At 40.0% G+C, this 24,495-nt stretch overlaps 1 protein-coding gene across 2 annotated transcripts in view; it reads right to left on the bottom strand.

Annotated features, from left to right (window-relative positions):
* Positions 1 to 24,495, bottom strand: part of vav2 (vav guanine nucleotide exchange factor 2) — a 209,513-nt gene that overhangs the window by 8,766 nt on the left and 176,252 nt on the right. For both annotated transcript variants that reach the window (XM_022766624.1, XM_022766625.1), the window contains exons 8-21: positions 23,705 to 23,805; positions 14,945 to 15,044; positions 13,052 to 13,147; positions 7,968 to 8,036; positions 7,664 to 7,750; positions 6,576 to 6,664; positions 6,335 to 6,467; positions 5,917 to 5,931; positions 5,468 to 5,577; positions 5,138 to 5,239; positions 3,086 to 3,174; positions 2,158 to 2,171; positions 1,951 to 1,969; positions 958 to 1,085 (exon numbers count right to left, since the gene is read on the bottom strand). In XM_022766624.1, the coding sequence (XP_022622345.1) occupies positions 958 to 1,085; positions 1,951 to 1,969; positions 2,158 to 2,171; positions 3,086 to 3,174; positions 5,138 to 5,239; positions 5,468 to 5,577; positions 5,917 to 5,931; positions 6,335 to 6,467; positions 6,576 to 6,664; positions 7,664 to 7,750; positions 7,968 to 8,036; positions 13,052 to 13,147; positions 14,945 to 15,044; positions 23,705 to 23,805 (1,152 nt within the window). The remainder of the gene's footprint in view (positions 1 to 957; positions 1,086 to 1,950; positions 1,970 to 2,157; positions 2,172 to 3,085; positions 3,175 to 5,137; positions 5,240 to 5,467; positions 5,578 to 5,916; positions 5,932 to 6,334; positions 6,468 to 6,575; positions 6,665 to 7,663; positions 7,751 to 7,967; positions 8,037 to 13,051; positions 13,148 to 14,944; positions 15,045 to 23,704; positions 23,806 to 24,495) is intronic.

The raw sequence follows: 24,495 nt of genomic DNA on the forward strand, positions 1-24,495 counted from the left end.
ACACATAGAAAGGTATTGGAATCCAGCTCCATAGTAAGAAAACTAATCTCTGTCCGATTATATCATACAAAACCAGGTTTTCACCGTGTTGTGTGAGCTGGTGGTTGAGCAGTCTAACATTCATACCATCCAACTGTAATGTCCCTGGTTCAAATTTCGATAGGGACCTTGGTTACAGAGGTTAAAGATCACTTTTGTAACTCCCAGCCACACATTTCCTTTAATTCTTTTTGTATAAAGTTTTCACGCCTCCCTAATCATCAGCAGATAAAAGCTCTACCGTGCAAAACAACACTGCAGTACAAGTTCTTGTCTACGGGAGGAGTCACAGACCCGGGGCGATGATCTTTTCTTTGTAGTGCACTCAGTATGAGGACAGTGCTGTTTTTGCTCTGTTCACAGTACACTGGATGAATGGAGAAGTTTGACATTTTGTACCGACAGTGAGATAAGAAGATCGATACCACTCTCATGTCTGCGTGCTAAATCTAAAATGCAGCCAGTTAGCGTAGCTTAGCATAAAGACTGGAAACAGGGGGAAACAGATAGTTAGGCTCTCCATGTATCAGCACCTCTAAAGCTGAGTAATTAACACATTATACTTCCTGTATTTAATCCCCACAAAAACCACAGTGTAAAAGCAAGAATTTGAGGTTTTTACATGGGGTTAGGTGCCAGACTATTTCACTTCAGTAAGGATTAAATAAATGAGATATAACATGTTAATTAGTGAGCTTTAGAGGCGCTGGTAGGATGATTTTACAAGCTACAGTTTAGGAACTGTAGCTCTTTTTTAACACACATCCCATTAGGTAAACACAGCTAAAAATCTTACTATGTTCACCTAATATGGATGTGAACACGTGCTGAAGTACGGAGACAACATCCACCGTCTGATATGACATTCCTAATTTACATGTCTATATGGTCTCAGATAGAAGCGGCTGAGTGCAGTACCTCCCACCACGCCGTGTCGGGGTCTCCCTTCAGCAGCTCGATAAAGTCTCCTGTTTGAAAACAGAGTGGCGTCTTCCCTGGAGGTGCTGGTGTGCCGTGGTAGTTCCTCACTGCCACCATCTTGGGACCTGGAAACACAATCGAGGATTCACAGAGGGTATCAACAGAGATATAAGTGGGAGGAACTATTAGGTTGTTAAAAGAATGACTTTTCTACTGTATTTATAGGCTGGGAGAGAGAACTTCGCTAACAAGAACCTTTTTGATCTTCTGTCACCATGTTTAACTTGGCCAGTTTCTGATGCTTTTTACAATCGTACAGCAAGGGATAAAAGAGGCTAAGATCAAATATTAAGTCGAAGTTTCTCTAGACAGACTGCTGCTGACTGTAGTTTGGATTTCCATCTTTGGTAACTTTATGATTTCGGCTGATAAAGCAGGTCTGTTTTTGCATAAAAACTCTTGCTCTCTGAGTGATGCAGCGGTCTAAGATACACACAATATAACCATAACATCCTGGGTTCACCTCTTCTCCAGGATCTTTATCACATGATATCCCTTTCTCTCTCCACTTTGAAAGATATCATAGAGCAAGAATGCCACAAAGCAACCAAGAGCAACCTTGACTGTAATCTTAAACTGCATCTCATTCTCCCCAGACTGATCACTGTGTATTGATTATTTGAAGATATTGTCGACCAATCTGATATTCCTCTTATGTCAAAATGTCTTCAAGTCTTTGAATTTCAAATAATATTTAAAGCACACATCCTCTCTGTATGTATTTGCATTGCCACCCACTCTACAGTATATGACTGATAATGTTGTTGTGGTTCATATGCAGCTACTCCATCCACTAGATGGCAGTAGAGAGCTGTGCTGATCAATAGCAGCCTATAACAAACTTGTCACATGGCAACTGACAGAACATCCACCTTCATGTGAGTCTTCTCATGTTAGTCAGTCATGTCAGAAGACAGGAAGTGCTCTTACCTGATGACATTCCAGGTTCCTATAAAAAAAAAAAAAAAAAAAAAAAAAAAAAAAGGAAGCAAATACACAATCGTCAATAATTTACAATCACTAAATCTTACTCATATCCTTTAATCACAAAGACTAAATATCTGTGAGGGAAACATCAGTTGAGAGAATAATACTAATGATGATAATAGTATATTGACTGATGGAGGACCTACTCACCAAGTCGTGGGGATCTGAAACAAAAGACAAAAGATATGGACACTGTTAGGGAGGATTCACAATTCACGCCAGAGTTGGCTACCATTATTGATTAAGGATGAGCTACAGGCAACATTGGATAATACAATTTCTTATAATGTGTGTCAGAGCTTCATGTTGAGCGCTCTTTTTAATCTTCTATGTCAAACACGAAGGCAATTTGTTTGGATGTATTTTGGTTTATACATTGAATGTAACGGAGTAATTGGTAAAATTGGAATCTTCCTACCTATAGGTATAAGGCTTTTGAACAATTAAGAACTGGTGGTTAGGCTTCCACTTTGAACCAGAATTCAACTGTACTCTAGCTGGCTCCAGCATGTGAAAACTATTATTTTCTAAATGAATGCCAAGTAAATCTGGTTCAATGGGCGATGGGACAGTAAAGAAGATAAAAACATTTAAGTTACAAGAAATTCTATTTACTTTTAGACATCACTACATCACTGATTGTAGGATCTGATCATGATGGGTCACATAAGGACTTGTTTCATTGTAAAGGGTTATGAGCTAAAAAGGTTAGGGACAACTGGTGTAAATAACTGGTGCTCCATCTGTTGAAAAGACTGCAGTGTATGAAAGGACTGTCAGGTAAGTTGTGGTTTCATCTGTGGTATCAAACCCAGTGACACAATAAAAAAGTCCCATCAACCCAGAGGAAACCTTTCAAACCCATTCCCCCCTTTCCCTGCTGGATAAGTGACAGCAGGTTAATACTTGTGGGGAAAAATAAAATTGAAGCTCTTATTATTAATTTGGTCAAAACAAAAAAATAAAATAAAATAAATGTACACCACAATCTCTCAATGTCATACACATCAATGATATATGTCACACAACATCGATCAACGAGTCTGATCTTCTGCTAGAAGACAGAGGAAGCACCTACTGATTTTACAGATGGTGATGACTTCCAGACACTCTTTGTGTGCTCCGGTTCCACAGCGGGAGCAGTAGTAGCCCTGATAGAAGATGCCCCTTGGGGACACACATATGCAGAAACACACACACACACACACACACACAGGCACGCACGTGCACGCAAACGCACACACACACACGCACACACACACACACACACGCACACGCACACGCACACGCACACGCACACGCACACACACACACACACACACACCAGTGATGCAAACAGGAAGTGTCTCAGACGCAAATTAACTTCTTGTAAATACAACCCACAAGGGGACCTGCTGCTACTTAGTATAATTCTGGGATTGTGGTTACACAACCTCCATCATTTCCATCCTGTGATCCTTCAAAATCACAAAATCAACTCGCTCCATTCAAGACCATGTACTGAACTGTATTTGTTACGGATACTGTGACACTGCATGCGTCGCACAGTGCCATGTTGAATAGTTAGTGCCATAAATCACAATGGGATCCACTTTGGCTGCAGCAGTAATTAGCATCTAGCAGGGGAGTGAGAACCCCGGTCGCTGCCTCCACTGGCTCACTGAATTTAGGTCAGCCAAGCCATGAAATTTGTGGGTCAATACACAGTGTGGAGTTTAGCCGGCTGACTGTAATAGAGGTGAAAGTGGTGATTCAGTGACACGAGTTATCCCTGCTGCAGCCAGGCAGCGATCTCACATGGGAGGAGGTGTGCTCAGGGACACAGTGTGCGGTGCTGGGAAGGGGGAATGTTTAAAAATATCATCTGTCAGCCTCAGTCACACTTACTGGAATATTTTCCAAAGATTGCTTTAACACTGATAAGGGGCTACGTTAGCTAAAAACACATTCCCTCTGTTTCTTTGTTGCTCACCAAATGTGGTCTGAGTTTCTCTTCAGTCTAGCACTTTAGCACAATCTCCACACAAAGACCCACTTACTCGATTGTTTTGGAGCTTTCAACTAAATCTTATGGTCATCAGTTTGAACAGCTACAGTTCCATGACAACTGACACAACTGAAAGCTCCAGAACAAGCAAGCAAGAGGACCTTTAGTGGAGATAACACATGCATCATTAACAATAACACTTTCGCAATATAATGTAGTGCAACGATAAGATAACACTTTGAGTGGCCATTCTGCATAACAAGAACTTATACTATTGATACATTAAACACACGTTGCTGCAAATACATCTGTGCTTAAAGAAAAAACGTGTAGTAAATATGCTTATTTGCTTTCTTGCCGAGTTTAATGAGAAGACTGACGCCACTCTCTTGTCTGACTCTATCCAAAGTAGGGCTGGCATGATATCATTGTTTCACTACAGGATTTTCGTGGTCAAAAGAATTCACAACAACAATATTATCGCGATATCTAGAGAAAATTTTTAAATAACGATAATCTGTGAAATTCATCTTTAACTTTGCTTATTGTGTGTTTTGTCTCCTGTAGGCAAAAGAAGTAAACCCATCTGCCATCACATTATTATCATATGTGTATTATTAACACAATATCGATTTTTTAACAGTATCACGGTTGTCGTCAATACCGGTATATCGCAACACCCCTCATCCAAGGGTAACAAAATACGCCTGTCAGCACCTCTATTGCTCACTGATTTACATGTTGTACAGTATAACATAACATGTTATAGAGATACAACTTATACCTCATTTCTTTAATTTGTGGCCGTAGAGTCGAGCTGATTTAAGTTAGCCAGCTGTAGCTAAATATTTAGCACACAGACATGAGAAAGGTGTCAATCTTCTCAACGAGTAGTTCTACATTGTTTATCGCTGTGTTTTATTTAAGTGAATGATCTGACTGCGCAGTCCACCACTGCATTAAACATGCTGGATAAACATTATCTTTTACAAATCAAACATAGACTCCACATAAAACTGTGCAGAGTATACAAATGACGGTGAAAAAGAAATGCACTAGGCTACTATTTACTAGTTACTAGTGCTAGTACTTGAATAGTCTGAATGAGGATGGATTCATTATTCATCATTTCAGGGTCATTACCTCAAGAGCATCTTGCAGGCTCGACAGTTGGTGTTCTTATCAAACGTGTGCATCTGGAAGTTATGCTGATTGGCTGTGGCTCTCTCTGGCTTGATATTGGACCTGGATGAAAGGATTACAGTGATGCATAATTCTGATGATTTGACAAGACGTTTTATTTGTCATGATGTGGCTTGATTTTTCTGGTGTTTAATTGACTGAAATAGCCCCAAAACAGACATTCCCACCTGGTTATTTTATCGACAGATAGATTCTCAGTTGAATTTCCAGGAGAGTTGCAATTCAAATTTTGTATTCATGTCGCCAACTCCACCATGCAAATATACTCACATGGCCATTTCAAACTGCTCCATCCACTTCCTCTTTGTCTCCTCAGTTTTACAAAAGAACTGGAAGCCCTGCTTCCCTTGCAGGTGGATCAGGTAGAAGCCGTAAGACCACTGGGGAGAAAAAGTGAGTGAAGAACAGATGGCAGAGAGAGACGTGTGGATGGCAATGGCAGATAGAGATAGGCAAAGAAGCTTGTGATACCAACATTTTCAAATAAATGTGCAAAATAGTATATATGTATTATGTATGTGATATGATCACATTTAAATCAGAGCTAACAGATGCTCCACATGCTTTAGCGATGCACTTGACCAAAAGCTGGAGGGCCAGTCAGTCACAGAGCCGGGTGGGTGCACGTGCAATCACGGCGTGATACCCAAATAACACTTCTGCCAAAAATAGGCCACTATGAGAAGATGAGTTAAATAAAGGGGGTCACTTGAGCTTACCATTTTTCCACTCGACTGGTAAGCATGCAAAAAGAAAGACACCAGAGAAAGACCCAGTTACACATGCAAACATGGAGAGACACATGCAGATTCAAAACAAAAAAAGCAATGTTAGACGCAAAATGCACTGCGGTACAATTCCATGAATCCTAAATGACCTTCATTGCATTTACATGATCTTTCAAGCATGGGCGAGCACAATGCATATCTGACACTTCAATGCATTACTCATAAGTATCTGAAATTACCATCAACAAGCTCCTTCAGCTCAAGGGCGACATTTGTAATGATTACACGGGATTTTTTTTTCATCACCTGGATTAAGCGAGGCTGCCTTCACAAAGATCTCACTGCATAAGAGATTGTTCTGCTCTGTGTCTTTTCTTTTTTTAAAACCACATGGTACGATTTTTCTTACCTTTTTCATGTCTCTGTTGTTCATGGGGTCGTCCGACATTTTATATGACTGCAGTTCAATAATCTCTTTGAGCTCATAGCTATAGCCTTTCCTCTTGCAGACAATGACCACTTTATCAAACAGGAATATATACCTGAAGACATACACACACATTGATTGATAATTTGGTGGTGAGAATATGTCACTTTTTTTTTTTTTTTTTTGCTTTATTTTAGTTTTTGTCTGAGAAGTTTGGACTCACCGGTCCTGTTTTGTTCGGTTGACGATGGAGCACACCTTCAGCTCTCCATCTATCTTTGGCCTCCCGTACTCCTCCAATTTCACCTGCTGCTTAGGTCACAAAGACACACTGAATGTCAATCCACCGCACACTTTTTTCACTTCCAAATTTAATGAGAAACCATAAATAATTCAGCTGCATTTGAATTTCAGAGAGAATCCAAATAAGATAGGTAATGAATGGTACAACACAGAAACTATTAATCCCTGTTCAGTTACATTTCCTAATCTGAATTTGAGGTTGCTGACTGTATCTGTGGTCCAAAAGTAACCCCATTGATCTCAGGTGGAAGCAACAGAAAAAAAAAACTGAAAAAAAGAAGAAAATGCTGATAGAAGACATAGAAAGAAAAAAATGAGAGTGTTAGATATATAATGGTAAGTGAATATCTGTCTGGAGTCTACATTATTTCCCCTGTTTGTGCTCTGCAAGACTGAATGATTTACTGGGAGCATTCTTGTAGCAGAGCATTGTGACAAGTGAAAGCAGGATGTTGCAAGCCTCCTCAGCAGGGGGAAAGAACACGTGGACATTTTCAAGAATGGGTGACTTGTCTGTGACTAATCGCTCTGACAAACTTTATATCACAGCCCGGTGATAACATTAGCGCTGGTGTATTAGGTTTTTTTTTTTTTTGACACAAAAACCGACTACTATAAAGATGTCAAATTGAGCCACATGAAGTACAACAGAAGCCAGAAAATTGGATTATAAATGATGGTATGTGACAAAACAGTAATAAAAAGATGTATTCATTTTATTGTATTTACTGAGCGGTAATAAGACGATTGATAATCTCAAAACGGAAAGTCAGAAGCACCTGAAAATGTAGTTTCAGATCTTAAAAACTTAACTACAACATTAAAGCAACAGGTTGACATTTTGGGAAAACATCACATCACATCTGTCCATTAAAATATGAAGCTACAGCCAGCAGCCATTAGCATAAAAATATAAGCAGAAGGAAATAGCTAACCCTGGCTCTGCGCAGAAGGTAACAAAATGCATGGCACAGTCACTTTCTGCAGTGAACAGTTCATAATACTTACAAGGTTTTCTATAGAACTTTGGAATTCGCTGATTTTCTTCAGCGTCTCGTTGTCCCTCTTGACTTCGTTGATGTACATGGCCAGGTCCTGAGAGAGCGACACAAACGTTTGTTAAGCCCCAACACTGAAAATCTTTCTGACAGCTGTCATATCATGGTGGCTTTGCTGTACGCTGAGCCACAGTAGCTGTATGAAACAATTTACACAGCTTTGGCTAAGAGCACTGCAGGGTTATTATGTAATTTTTCATTATTTTGTTCACTCATGAACGCACACACATACAAACACATATGTAACACCAGACCTGCATAGCCTCCAGTGCCTCCTTGAGTTGTTGCCTTTCTGGCCGGTCAGTTGAGTGACTTAAAAGTTCCTGTGGAGGGAGATTAATCATTATATTATATATTATATATATTATATTTATAGAATATATTTATATATAATATATTTTTGAAGTTATATATATTTTTTTTTAAATCTACCTCTGATGTCTCTATCTTACAGAACAGCAAAAAATACAATTTTCAATCCTATAGTAATTTGAGGCGTTTGTGTGAGAGATGTATAGATGCTCTTTACTGTGATTATGGATGTGACAGTGATGTGGCTGAGAATAAGTTGCAGTTGTGCACAGTCATCAGCACCATACATAAAGATAGAAGACAACAGGAAGCAGCAGAGACCGCTAACTAGCCTCGAGGTCTGACTGTTCTTTATGGTAACAAGATAATGGTAAACGTGGTGTCCTCTGCAAATCATATTGTCCTCCTCGTGGCCAGTCAATAACAAATATGTTACATCGTTTTTGATGTGTGATTGTTTGCATCCTGTCTCCTCCACAGGCTTATCGGAGTGATTTATAAAACGCTGTGGAGCCACGGTGAGATACAGCCACCTTCGTGAGAAAAAGAAAAACAAGTCTCATCAAATCTTTTACAGTTTTATAAATGAAAGTAGAGCTCTGTCAGCGTTCCAGCTTTTCAGCGCTTTCTAAAAATCACATGCGACACATGAATAAACTTTTAAGTTCCAGTACTCAGCAGTGAGCTGCATCAACTATGCTCAGCCAGGTTTTGTCAATGTCTTTTCCGTTTTGTCTGACATGCAAGAAAACACAAGGAACTGACTTTCACAACGACTCAAAGTCAGTACAAAGAATGTTTCACTGTTACCGGACAGTCGCTGGAATTTCCACACATGGTGCATACTTAGACTACACAGGGTTGTACATGAACACTTTTTACCTATTCTGAATCTCATATTTTGTGTCCAGATCTAAAGATAGTCCAAATGACCTCGATTATCACTCAGTTGGAGGTGTTAACAGTTCATCCTGTGGCTTGTGACAGCAACAACAGAATGTAGCATATAAAATTTTAATTTGTTTTTTTTTTTTTTTAAGTCATATTCGTTGGTGCGATATTTTGCCCATTTTTTCCTGATTTGGAAAACAAATATGGACCTTTTTACTGGCAGACATCTTGACTTGATGAAGCAAGTAAAGCACAGATGTGATTTCAGTACAATGCACAATACTGGGGCCTTTGTACTGGAAAACCTGAAAGAAATGCAACCATTATTAATGGTATTTGTTACACGTGTGCTTTTCCCACTATGACAAATCAAAACGTCTTCTCTTGCAGTTTCACCTGCTAGCAATGAGCTTCACCGGAGGGCAAAACACTTTTGATACCATCCCTCACCAGCCCCCACTAAGCCCATCCCCCACCCCTACTGCCACTGTGCAGGCACCCTGAACAGCCAGTAGCAGCAATTAGTGCTGCGACAAGGTCATTATCCCTCACTGGCTTCCCACCAGTAAAACCAGCACAACCAGGAGGAAGAGTGAGGTTATCTATTGATGTGCTGACACTGCAGATCTTTTCAAAATCGCGGTCTGTTAATTTTGCACAAGCAAAGTGGCTGCAGCACAGCCCACACGCTCAAAGATACAATCACGACTTCATAAAAACACTGTAAACCCATCAAATATTCACACCCTGCTTGAGGAGAATTACCTCTGAGATGACTGTGAATTCACTTTATTTAAAGTGCAGCTACAGTACATGAAACATGAAGAGAGCCGAGCATTCACACCATGGGCTTGACCATGGGCATGACTGGACACACACAAAAACGCACACACACGCACACACACGACTTGTCAATCTGACATGCCCCAAGGCCATAGCATACAGCAGTGCCTTACTGCAAAGCTGTGAGAAGCAGTGAAATGGGGTGCATTTAATCTGATTAGTGCACAGTTGATTTGACTTCAGTGCCTTGCTGAGACTCCTGCAGGGGGTTCAAATCAAACTGGAAGCCGCAGCACTCTCTGTGTGGACCTACAATCACCTGACGCAAATACTCGCCCCCATCCCCGTCCATTTGGCGCCGCATCATAAACTCATATGCTCATCCATAATTGAGATGCAAAGTCAATTAATCATGGAGGATATTACAGTGGCAGGCATGTTGTATACATGAACAACAGGAAGGGGAGCTGCAGGGAGAAACGTGGGCTGGGATGTGAGTGGTCAGACATTGGGATTAAATACATTTGCATGTGGGCATCAGTGCAGGGCTGCAATTGATGATTACAGCTAACAATAGCTTAGTCCCTTTGGAGTTCTTAAAATTAACCCAAAGGGATTCTGTTTTTAATGATATGAGACAGACAAAATCTGCGAATCCACATGTTTGAGAAGCTAAAGTCCTACAAACATTTGGTATCTTTATTTGATAAATGACTCAAAATGGTCAAATGGTCATTAAAATTATTGTCAATTAATTAAATCTATCAACTGACTGATTAATAGACTAATTAGTACTAGATCTGTTGCAATTGCAGTAGACATGCCAAAGACTGATTTAAAAGTGAGGTAACTAAAAACATACTGTTCACCAAATGCAAACTTTTGACCAAAAGAAAGGAAATTATTTTGCAAAAGAGAGTTTTTTTAACCTTAAACTTCAAATAAGACTCTTTATTAATATGTACTGTCTTAACACATAGCTGCCAAGCTGCAAAGGACAGTGACATATCGTTCTACTGAGAAACACTAAGGCAAAGACTAACCTTTGCTCAAATCATTTTTGGCTGCTATTTGTAATTTCAGCATAAATATTTGAACCAGAGGGCAGAGCAACAATAATGGAAACAACAAATGAAAAGACTTTAAGCAGCACAAAGGCAGACACAGAGGCGAGTTGTACTGAGTTAAATGCCAAGTAGCAGTTTGTGTTCCCGCAGTCTTTTTGAAGTTACAAAGTGTAAGGAACAGTTTCCAGACAGGCCAAATAGTCAGTGTCCAAATTGTTGGTGGACTGCTTACAAAAACAACAAACACAATTCATGTGGCAAGGTCACCCGTCTGGAAAAGTACAACAGTACCGGCCAGAACCAGAAGAACAACTGTCACCAGTCAAAGCTCACTGACAGGAAAAAAACATACTCCTTTGAGGATGGTTGTTAAGTGCTGGCTGAAATTACAGCGGACATGAACCCTCACCTCTCTGAAAAGAGTCTCAACAAAATGTGAGCCTCACAATGCAGGAGCTGTTTGGAACTATTTGAGCACTATTAGGGTTATAAGATCTGCTTAGTTCTTTCAATGTCTACCTGTGGAAAAAGCCCCACAATGCCTTTAATCCACAATGCTTGGCGCCAAGTGTTTATCATGTATGAGGATCTTGAATATGCACAGCCATATCATGGTAGTCATCAGGTCAGATGCTCTGTGAGGTAATTTAAAGGCTACCTCCACTATTTTTCAAGTCTGTCTTCAACCAATAATTAGGTACACACATGAAGTTTGAAACAGGTTTCGCTTGCTGTAATCCTTCCTACTGTTCATACTGGGTGGGACAAGTTCACTTCCTAATGCATATCCATTATAAGCGATGGGGGCCAAGATCCACTGTCCTCATTCAGTGCAACTAAAGGCCCTGGAAACATATTTTCTTAAATAAGCTCCTTGTTATGAACTGAGGGAACTAACACACAAACTTCTCAACAATTTTGGTTATTTTCCATGAGAGATTTCTGTGTTTGGGTTTTCCTCTGTTTTAGAGCAAATTGTAGCCAAAAAAAAAAAACAGCAAGAGAAAATGCAAATTAATGTGTGTTTCCATCCCCTTCCATTATGCAAAATTTAGTTCAGTCAAAATAAACAGCTAATTGGCACCAACTGTCCAGTCAGCTGCCATTAAACCACTGCAGAAGAAGAGAGGGCGCAACAAAGTTGAAAACATAGAAAATATGACATTTATACTTTTGAAGAAGGTTGTAGTCCCCTTATTGCTGCTAAGTCTCTTTAAACTCCACTGTGGTGAATATTTAAGTCAGATACTTCATGACTGAATCTTGAAAATTTTTGGTGTTTCCACTAAGGTTTTTTTTTTTCAATACACAAATTGAAAATGCAGAAAAAAGGGATTTGTGGGATTTTAAACAAAGTTTTCGGCGGCTTTAAAAATGTATCTGAAGCTAATAAGAGGCTTTAGCAGACTGAGTTAACCACATCAAGAGGATATTTTTTGAGCTGCTGTCGTTTTAGAAGAAAATTCCCTCTTTGTGTTACTGTGCCTCCACTACAGTGAGGAAACACTGTCGTTGGAAACCCAAAAAGGGATTTTCCTAACAAGACTTTGTAGATGGGGAAGAATACATCTAAGGAGGACTAAGGATTTTCTCCACATTCTCTGGAACTGCATTTGGAGTAGATCTTTTAACGACCAGTATGAACAGCAGGAATGGTTTCTGCAAGCAAAAACTGTTTCAATGTTCTTATTGTGAACTGATCCATAAAGACGTTGTACTATGTTTAAACATGATTTGTAGCATCATAACTTTTCATCGTTGCTTTTCTACTTCAAACACCTACGTCTGCTTGTATATTTACCTGAAAATGTTACCACAGAAGAAGTGTGGGATTCTATGAAACCGTGGATGAAACTAGACAATCATCTCTTTACCAGTAAATTGCTAAATTTGCTTCTCTTGGCTGTGCTTCGTCATGAGGAGGTAGTAAGGTGTGGTGGTGGTGGTGAATGCTGCAGGAGAGATTTGAAAAGTTTCTAGGGACATTTCCATTTACAGTGAAACTGGTTCAGATATAACTGCTGTGAATCCAAGCTGTCTGCAGCTGCCATCCTTGATGAAGAAGCAAGCTACAAACTTTTCACAGCCTCCTTTCAAGGCAACAGGGGGTGAGTGTTTGATATTTATAAGCAGGAAGGTGTGGACCACATTTCCATCTGCTTCATTCATCAAAGAGATGAAGACACTCATCTTTGAAACCTGTTCATTCAAGCATTCAAAGATTTTTTCTGTTTACTTTATCATCTCTGTTATTGTAGGTCCAGCAGATATGAGACGCCCCCTACCTTCAGTAGTAGGTGATACTTTAGCACCCTCTGCATGGGAACCACCAGAAGATCCTGCAGCTTGAACTTCCCTTCCTGCACTTTCATAGTACATTCCTGCGGAACAACGACACAAGCAGTGGGGCAGTTGTTACACATTACATAATGCGGCATTGTGTGTTTCCCCACTAACAAGCATTCGCTACTTGTTTAATAATTCATTGTGTCTTGTTGCAGCGCTTGCTGTTGCTTCCACACATTCATGCGGTATTCCATTAACAACAACAAGGCCAGTTTATTGTTCCAGGGCACAAAAGCTCTGGTCGTGCCAGACACTTGTGACACAATTACTCTGCATGCTGACAGGGAAATTCCTGTGACTAATATATACATTTCCATAAACTCTGCATTGGCTCTATGAGATATTGTCTTTTGTTTGTATCATCCTATAAAGTTCCCTCACAGTAGGTTGTGTAGGAGTTTCTTTATTCAGTTTCTGTAACTGTGCAGTAACAAGGACGGCTTATCCCTCTGTATAAACAAGGTTTTAGTGTTAAAAGACAGTAAGAAGCTGTTTTTTTACCCTGTTACAAAGATCTTCTATTTTAAGAGAGAGTGTAAACCTCCCGAGCTGTAATCATCTCATCTTTTTTTGTAATTTCTCTGGCCATGCTAACTGCTAACGTGCATTAACCCCACAATTACAGGAGGGTGTTTGCTTTTTGTCATAAATTCAGATCCTTGTGAAGAATCCTGATTTAGAGGAGAATAATAGTTGTAAACAAAGAGAGAGGGATCTTACAGCAGAAACGGATTATAAATTATAAATCTTTAAAATCTTGCAGATTTAACGAGACAAACAAGATGATACCCAACTAAATGAGCTAGTACAAAATTCATAAATACTCATGTTCAGAGTAACAGAATATTATGAATTAAACGGCTCTAAGGGCATATTGGTAGATTACATTATTTGCCTTTCTGATTTCATATCAGTTTATACTGTATATGACAACACCAAATTTTGATGCCATCTATGAATTTGTTCAATGTCATCATTTATTTAACAGCAACTTGTATTTTCATACTCGTTAGTCTGAGATTAGTTGAATTCTGTAGTATTTGATTGGTTCATTTGCATAATCGGTCTGGAACAGCGTTGCATCATTTAAAACAGAATCTTGTCTTGTTTCTTTTGTTTTAAACTCCATAGATATTTACTGCATTGTCCAAGCAAGATAAGACTATAGATCTACACAAGGGCTGCTAGTGCTTTTCACTATCGATAAATCTATTGTTTATTTTATTGATTAATCATTTACATTAAATCTTCAAAGTGCCTGGTTTATTCAGGTAAAAAATCAAAAAAAACATTACATTTACCATCATATGTGCAAGAAAAGCTTGAGAAGCTTGAACCAACAAATGTTTGGTGTTGGAAAAACGAATGAAAGGATTAATTCACTATCAAAATACAAATTTCCTGTCAAGTGAGTCATTGACTCATCGTTTCAGCTCTAATTAGTAAACCACAAAACTATATCTGAACAGATATGATATAATACGATATTCACTGCTTTGCTGCTGCTTTGTCGACAGCTTGTGGATATTATTATTACGTTGAGTATATATGGAAAGGTAGCTTCATTATGTGACCTGCTCCAGCGTGTTATTACACACATACAGTAGATACAGTACTCTGTTGAGGGCTGTAGAAAATGTTGTGCACTTTCTTGTGTCGTGGCTTCAGATGTTTTTGTCGGGTGACCCTCCGTCTCAGCCAGATGTGCTGAACTCTACCTGCTCACCCTTCCTTGTTTGGTTTGCGTTTACAGTCTACAGTTTAACATGTTTAAAGAGCCGCATTAAATCTGTGGCTGTCAGCTGCCCGGGTTGAGAGGTGAAGGACATTACCTCTACTTTAATCTTGACGTCTTCACGTGTTGCTATTAGCTCATCCAGTGTCTTCTGGGCGTTTTCCATGTGACTGCAGTACTGACCGTAGATCAACAACCTGGTGAAAGACAAAATTTTAACAACTGTCAGTCTAAATACACAATAACAACTCATCTCCCTTATTTTAATGTAGAGAGAAATTAACACATTTTGACAACAAAATAACTGTGAATGTTTGACCATATGGCTCCTTCTGTCAAGCCTCTTCACATTGTTCCCCAAAGAGACAAACTACATCCCAGGCTTCTCACACTACCATTATCCCTGTACTTTAAAAAAAGACTGGAGCCACAACCCGCACAACTCACTAGCTAACTAGGACTTACTGAGTGAGTCAGTCTGTACTACTGGAGAGGGTGACACCTGTAACCATGGTAACTGTACACAAAGATGGTGGCAGTTTTGGCCTCAAAATCCAATAAAGGAAAAATTTCAAAACGTATGATGAAAATGGGACGAACATGGCACTGACGAAATCCAGACTAAAATGTCTTTAGCTTTTGTCGACTGAAACTAACAAAAAATCAAATGACTTCAATCTGACTACAACTATTACACATTATCTGAAACTAAATCAAAACCAGCTGCCAAAATTAACACTGCTCCCAAAAGTCCCACTGCAGCTGAGCACATCTCACAAATGCTTTAGCTCTAAACCATAAAACATTAATGTCTGTCAAGAGAAATGTATGGCTGGGATAGTGATTTAGATGTTTTTGTCCTCTGTGAGTGTGGGAGCATGTGGACTGTTCAAGGCTTAGGATATGGTTAATCTAAAAATGAGGGTTAATGAGGAAAACCAATCTTTTGTAAAAGAAATATAGAGACAAAAGAGATTGCTCCACAATTAGCTCTGAACTGGTTAGTGTCATCGAGCCTTTAGGCAATCCCCGCGTATTCATATTAAGATTAATAACACAATTTGAAAGGTCAGCCTGAGAGTCATTTGGCACTATAGGGGGGCAGCTAAACGAATATGTAAATAAATGTATTATGATTAGGGATATATGTGAATACCATGAATAAGTAATGCTGTATTCGGATCCCTGGGCAATATTTGGAGGGGCAGCATCCTTTTACCAATAAGCTGTAATCACAGAGCACTAATGAAAGCTGCTGCTTTATATCGGTTGCTTTGCAGAGTTCCTCTTATCAGCATGTTGTGGGAAAAAAAGAAAAAAAAAAAAACTCTTAATTTCAAGCAGTGAGGATATAAGAGATGTGTTCATTAGATATTACAATGGGACCCTGACACAGATCTGTGGGTTCAGCTGGGAGGGAGTTCAAAGTCATCCTGCCTGGAGGATGCCACTGCACGTGGCACACATTCCTCTCACTCACTGACTCAAAGTAGGGCATTGGCACGGAGGATATAGTGCTAACCCCCCCCCCGGTGGAGTTGGCACTCCAGTCTCTTAATCTGAATCTTGAACGGGGCAACGCGGTGCAGAGGGCTGGCACCCTGAGGAGTTGATGGATCTGCAGCACTGGGAAAGGTTGTGTGACGGAGCAGCGGTGCAACTACAGAAAACAAAACTACAAGATCACATGGATTCCTCCTCTTTCCACTACTTGTATACACACATAGACGCCAATATGTTATATACTTAATTTTCATTTGCTGTATGTGTGTAATAACACGCTGGAGCAGGTCACATAATGAAGCTACCTTTCCAGATATGGTCAACGTGATAATATACACAAGCTGTCGACAGAGCAGCAGCAAATCAGCGAACATCATATTATATCATATCTGTTCAGACAAAGTTTTATATGCATATCCAATTATTTTTAAAGCAGGTTCAAACACTCTATGGCTTCATGCACCCAAAAAGTGTTGTTTTTCCTGACCTATAGTCCACTGTAGTCCTCTTGTGAGAAGCACGGGGTGTTTTATTTGAAGTGTTGATCCATAAGAAGATATATTTGTGGTTTTTAAGAACCAAAAACCGTCTCGATGTAGTTTTACATCTCCTCTCTCAGGCCTCTCTCTGGAGCTCTAGTGACAACAGCGCTTTGATAATAACCAAATAACTAAATAATAACTGAAAAAGGAGAATTGTACATGGTTTCTCCATTAAAGTATACATATGTATATATACATACTGTATATACATATACTAACAAATACCATGTGTAATAAGCCTTACTTTAATATTGCTGTAAGTAGATTTTGAAATGACTCCCTAGCTTGACTCTGCTGCTCCCAAAACACTTAAGTACAAACTTATACATCTCAATTATTAATACAAAAGCATCTCCTCAAATGAATAATTCTGCTCTTGAAATATGTCTAAACTGTTGAGGCTGTAAATATGTGATTCAGTGTGATGTTTCGCCAGAGGTGGAACTCTCAACACTGAGGCAAAATCTTCTCCTTAAAAGCAGCATTTCTATCACACATTCATCAGAGATCGACCAGAGATGATCACAGGAGCCCAGTCAGAGTTCTGACTAAAGCCCCCCTGCAGTGAGGCTCCTACCCTGGTTAAACTGACTCTGGGCAAAAAAAAAAAAAAAGAGCCGCTGATTAAGACTTGATCCGCACTCAGAGAGACAGCTCCCCTTAGCTCCCGCTCCTCCAGGACGACAAAATGATTGAGATTAATGGGAACCTTGATCAATTAGAAGAAAGCAGGCAGACTGTGCAGTGCGGCGAGGATCCAGGGACACGTGCCAGAGACACCCATCATATAGCAAGTTATCGGGATGTAATGTGACATGAAGGCCTTCTTTAAAGAAGCTTTTCCATGACACTAATGCAAAGGGCTCAAACCGCTGGTGTTGCAATGCAGCAGTTTGAGAAAAGAAAAGATGAACAAGAGGAAGGTAAAGGAGCTACTCCTGAGGACACCTTGTTGTACAATGTACGAAGGCTAGATCTTATGGAGTTTCATTCATATTCATCAGTGCGTGATCTTAATAAGGAAAATTAGCTCAGAGGGACCTAAAATGATGTTTTTCTCACAGCAACGGCAAGAGCTAAGTGAATGGAAATCATCAAAAGAGTGATTTGTATGCTTATCTGGCTGGGCTGTAAAGACGGCCATCCTTTAATTGTGTGTGTGCGCTTGTGAATATGTGTCTTTTTCATGTGTACCACTGGGCGCCTGGAGCAAGTGGCTCGTTCTCCGCTGCCTGAAGGCTGAATTTCTGAGGTTTTCCACTTGTAGTAAACAAACCCCATGTCCAATCAAGTCAGCCAGCACCACTGGCGCTGTGACGGGGAGGCATTTTAGTCTCTTGTAGCTCAGAGCTTTGGTTTTATATATGGTTCAATCTCGGCTTTCTCGACCACATTTCCTGCAGCTGCTTTCAGCAAACAAGCTCTGACAAACTCGCTGTATGCTTCCTGTTTAGCACCGAACAGCAGGTGTACAAAGTTAGCAACCAGCTGGAGAAAGCTGAACATCTGGCCAGCCTGTCCAGAGCCGGTGGAGACCAAACCAGAACTGGAAGGAGAGTGAATACTGGATTTAGACAAACACAAATAAAGGCTAATGTTGTTGCCATGTGAAAGATGTGTAATTGTTAACTGTTAACATGTTAATCCTTGTTATTTTTTTCAGGGAATTCTGTGCATGTTGTGTTACATGCAAAGAGGTTTGTACAGTATGACTGTATCCCTGTTATTTTCTTATCAGAGTTGCATGTTTTTTTGCATCTTTGAAAGGTGAGGAGTAAAACACAATATGTATGGATGTCATTGTAGTTCAAAGTTAAAGATGATTAATGGAAAAAAAACAACAAATAACAATAATGACAGCATGCATTTCTGGCATCAAAACATCCCACCCATGATCTCTCAATCACACACAACTACAGTTAATCAACAACTGGATCTTTCGACGCTATATTGCAAGGTAATTAGTTATATTTTTATACATTTAATAACGGTCTTTCATCTGAGGCTCGGGAGGCTACCCAGAGGATTTGTCCTCTTCCCTTACACGGGCAGTGGAACAAAAGGCCTAATGACCCACAAACACATGGCAGCATGCATCCACTCTTGGCCCAGTCAGCCCTAATTAGTCCGTGACACGGTGACAGGTACACTCTTTATTTGACACCTCGTCTGGACACGTTGCAGCAGGAGGTAACAACTCATCATTTCCTGTTTTGTATCTGTGCTTGAATATTTGTAGTCAGATATACTGTGTGGTGTATAAAGGGAGAGGAAAAAAACATAACTCTGAATTCTGAATCTGTATCTTAATTAAACAGCAAATATTAGGGTAGTATTAAAGCTCCTTCTCAGCCTTTTCTACAATAACTAAAGTAACCTTGAGAGTTTCAAAATGATATAAAATAATCACAGTATCACTCCAAAAATCTGATGCAGAATAGTTATTCAGAAAAACTACTGAAGAGAAATACGAAAGTTCTATTTTATTTATTTTTTACAGCACAGCATTAATGATGAAAATGCCTTGTTTTTCCACCTTTTTTATGCCCTTGAGTAAACATGGATTTTTCTCTCACTGATAAGAATAGAAAGATGAATAAGGTGTGATTTCTTAACAAAAGATAGAAGGTGCAGAAGGAGGATCATATGTTCAGGGAGACAAGACAGACAAAGTCATCCCAGGCCCTGAACCGGCACAATGGGGCCAATTAAGTTTAAACTGTTAAAGACCGCCTCCAATGAAAATCAAGTTTTTAACCTTGTTAACATGTCCACATGATGTTTTTTTTTTTTTTATAATGGAAGACATATCATGAGCGACATAAGCAATCAACGCCGTCACTGCGTATTTCCACCTTGGACCTGCAGTGAACCAATGACAGTCTCAAACAAATGATTCAGACAGTCAGGGGCTCATACATCATACGGGGGGCCAACTAAGGAACCAATCCTGTCAACTTGCAGGGGACAGGGGCAAAATACACCCGAAACCTTGTCAGTACAGAGTGCGAGAGTTGCTGCGAGCTAACAAACAAAAGTTAAGTTGCTAACTACGCTAACCATTCTGATACGTCTGCTAGTTGCTGATTTTGGTCACAACAGGCTCCTCATCTGAATCTGTGTCTGACTGAGGCTCAAACATGCGGCTGAGTCTCCAATGTTTCCTCTGCTAACCATCTTGATATGCACTGCTCTTTCACCTGTCAACCCTAGTGCAAGCATCAGGTAAACAACACGTTAAACAAAATATTAATCATAGCAGAGTATATTTACATAGTTTAAAACATGTCTAGAGAGGAACTTCACATTTAAAAGATGACTTTTTTTTTTTTTTCTCCTTGTAGGACCAACTAACAAATGCTCTCTAGTACCATTAGAAAAGCAGTTAAAAATTGGAAAAGAAGGTTTGCAAACAGGTGAGAGAATAAGCAGAGGGAGAAGCAATGCAGCAACCTCTGAACTGCAGAGCTGTGTGAGAGTTTTCCTTTGGGTTGGAGAGTTCACTGGTGCAGTAAAAACTTGCTGTTAATATTCCTTTCAGTGGCACTGATATCGCCCTGCTGTGCTGGCCTCTTTCATAATGAGGACGCCGTCGTGCATGTTATTTCACAGAAAATGCAATTTTGAGTAACGGCGCCTTGGGCCTTCACCCCTCCCACCCCCCCCCACACCCCACACCCTCGCCGAGCCCCGTGAGTGAAGTCAGGCGACTGAGGAAATCTCCCAGCAAACCAGAAGTGACAGGCTGTGGAACCAGCTAATATTCTCTGACACATGGCATTGGGACCCCCTCACCTCCACTCGGCATACGCAGCACACAGAATATGGACGAGAACATGGAGCGAGGACCTCCAATAAGGAGGCTCAGAGTGAGGCCATGATTGGGCACTGCGAGGAGATCCGGGAGCCAGATTACTCCGGAAATGAGTTCGGGAATGTCGCAAATGAGGATATCAACAAGAGGGTACTTAGATGCCCATTTAGTTTATAGAGCGTTCTCTGAGTGAGCTTTTCCATTCAGCCTGGTCCTGGCTGTCTAAGAACTGAGAAGTAGTCGAGATAAATCGGTGACATTTTCAGAATGGCATTCAGTTCAATGACAAATTGAAAAAAAAAAAAAAAAAAAAAGAAGCTTTTCCTCTTTTGCACTGATCTGGGAAAAAAAGATACAAGCACATTGTTGTAAAGGTCACAGAGACTTACAAGCACAGAGAACCAAATTATTTATGCCTAGCCAGGTCCTCAGGAAAATTGCCAAGATGCGCGATGAGAGCGGTGCTATGTGCGAGTCCAAATCCTCACTGGTCACCGCAGGGACTCATAATGAGGCAGGTATACATGTCAATCACATGCAGGGAATCAAAGGCTGTGACGCACAGAATCTGCAAATCTAATGAATCGGTTTCTCAAAATAACCCTGCGTCGCATTTTGGAAAATGTCGCAGAGGGTAAATATGAACAATAGGTGGTATATCATTAGCAAATTTGTTTATGAATAGACGGTAAATGTTAGATATTTCTGTCAAAGACAGAAGGTTAGAATCCATCACAAAACAATCAGGTAGAGTGGAGGTGTACTTTTGGTCTGCGGCTCTTTTTTACGGTTTGGGAGGGGCAGTTTAGCTCCACATAAAATAGAAATCTTAATGCCACAGCACACAGTGATTCAAGCTTGGGAGAGTTTGTCTTCTTTTTCTCATGCCCCCTTTTTATAAAGGTATTTGAGTATCACGCAGGTACATCACAATTTTGGATTGGTTTGGTTTCTTTGGTTTGTATTTTAAGTATTGTTATTCATTTATTTATTTATTTTGATGGATGCTTGTGGTTTGATTTACTTCAGTGGTCCTCAATTACAACTGCAATCTATTTTAACTCAGATTCATTACTTTTGGCTACAACTGAGTCTTACAGAAAACAATGAAAAAAACTATTTCAAAATACAACATAACAGTGTAACTGTGCACAAACCCAGGTCCATGAAGAAATGGCTTCCCAGTTTGGCGTGAAAGAACTACACTTCAGTCTGCGCAGAGCCCTGACCTCAACCCCATCAAAAATCATGACTTTATAACTGTGACATCATCTGACAAAATCACCAAACACATTAATTTTAAGACGTGGTAGAAATATCAACACTCAGTCAGTCAGTCAGTCAGTCAGTCAGTCAGTCAGAGACATTCCAGATTATAGGGCTAGCCCTGCTTTTGCAGTCCAGCTAAAAAGTAGAAAAAAAATGTTAAACAAAGGCCAAATGACAGCCACCTAAAAAAAAATCTTATGCTAATATCAAGAAAAATTATTCTTGACCAATTTGTCTCCGTTTTTACAGAGAACACTCAAAAACAGGGCTCAAAGCACTCTCATTAGCCGAAAACAGTAGCTATATCTACTTAATAAACAATATAAATGATGCTTCTGCTGAACTCTCTTCTTGTATTCCCCCCCCCCCCGTTTCTGCATCTCCAGCCACGTCTCCTGAGCTTTTACTGTAACAACCTCCCAGTCCTTTACAGGGACCTTTGACTCTCTGGGATTGCGTGCAAAAAGAGGACTTCAAACCACTGCTCAATCAGATGAGAGAGTCAGACGAGCTAAACGAGGAAGGAGATACAGTAGGAGCGTGTGCATGCGTGTGTGAGATAGAGGGACAGAGTATGTGCCTGCCTCTCTCTATTAATAGGAAGGGAGTCTCTTGTGTCACACTGACTTTGCGTTACGTGGCCCTCTAGGCTTAAGGAAGAGGCCTGCGATGAGCCTATTACCTATGCAGACTGACATCACCCACAGAAATACTGTGACTGCCTGTTTCAGGCTGGAAGGAAGATGACGAGGGAGAAAAGTGTGCGATCAGGTTAAAATATAATGTGTACTTATGTATGCAAGAACAAGTACACACACACACACACCCACACAAAGTGAAGTGTGTGACTCACTCTCGCAGAAATGGCCGTATCATTCGAGGAGAGCTGCATATCCATAGCTGTGAATGGAATCATGACTGGGGCCAGAACCTATCATCACCATCATTACCATTACCTATGAAGCAGCACACTCACGCACAGCAGGGAGGCAAATCACTGCTCCCCTCAGGGATGCAAATTATCCACACATTGCTCAGCAGCTGGGCACGATGGAGACCCCGTCTGAGACGAAACTCTGCTCGCCAAAAAGCCTCAGCTTTCCCCGTTTGATGTGTTTTCTAATCCAAATACTGCAGAAATATCTTGATCATAAAGTGATTACCGTCCTAAAAAGGCTTCAATATTCATTTCAGCTCGTTTCCAGTAGAAATGCACTTGTCAGTTTTTGAAACAGACTGGATAAGGCAAATAGCTGCACTAGAATGGCAGAATATTAACATACTTATTTCACATATTTTAAGGGATTCAAATTTAAAATTGACATCACAGACAGAACGTACTTGATAAAAAGAGGATGGTTGAGGTGACGCTAGAGGAATGCATTTCACAAGTTGAAAAGTTGAAGCTTTGTTAGGTTTGCAGACAATGATCCCTGCATACCAGATAAAATGACGGTTGAGTAAGAGGAAAGACAACAGTACAGGAACGTGACCGTGACCAGCTGATGTGATCTTGAAAGGAGTCACTCTGACTGTTTTGGTTGAATGGGGAACAATTGGTTACATGCTCTCTCAGCTTTTCCCTCTAACACGTTTTGTTTTAATTGACTTATTCTTTGAACAATAATCCCATCAAGACCTCCGACGCTGGGGATACTCAGCTTGATGCAGCCTCCTGAATTAAAAAATTCTGTTTCCACCATTTCCATTTGAACTCAAGGTTACTAACCTTTCCTTGAAGTCGAGGAAGATCTTCCCCAGGCCACTTCCTCCGCTGACCATGTTCAGGTCGATGGCTCGCAGGAGGGCAAAGTGGACCTTGATTACATCCTGAGCAAAAATCACAATAAATATGAGAATCATTATAAGCTTCATTCTTATTCTCTCCTTTACAGAGAGTTACATACATAAACAGATGTATACATAGTGTAAGTAGTTATTTCCTAGGATGTTAAGCACATTAGTCGTGCAACACCACATGTATTCAGTATTTTATGCTATGTGATATAATGTAGTGAATTCCAGTCCATGTCTTGGCATTAGCAGAATCTAAATAAAACATTCACATTGTAAAGTCTGTGGAGTATCAATTGTTGTCCACTATAGCCTGCTATCTAATGGAACATGCAGGCATTATTCTACATCTTTCTTATTGTCAACAGTTCTCATGAAAAGACCAAAACCAACAATGTGTTATTCCGTCTTCCAATACCTTTCTGACATCCCCTGCCTCAACTGTCACCCATTCATTCCCCATTTCTGCTCAAGGCATAAATCTTTAAAAATGGGTCACTAATGTATAAGCTACAAAAATATATATATATATATATATATATATAAACAGCTGGACACTGTAGTTCTTAGCAAACATTACTCAAATAGAAATAAAAGTGTGTCTATTGAGGACTATTTTCAGCTGCGGATTAACACACCTTTGTAGTCTCTAGCCAGTACTTAAAGCAGCAGGATACTGTACGTGGGACTGACTCGAAATAAACTCCAGTAGCTGTGTTCTTAGTA

Source organism: Seriola dumerili, unplaced genomic scaffold (genome assembly GCF_002260705.1).
Source record: "Seriola dumerili isolate Sdu_G_001 unplaced genomic scaffold, Sdu_1.0 BDQW01000877.1, whole genome shotgun sequence".
In the NCBI taxonomy this organism is placed as follows: domain Eukaryota; kingdom Metazoa; phylum Chordata; class Actinopteri; order Carangiformes; family Carangidae; genus Seriola; species Seriola dumerili.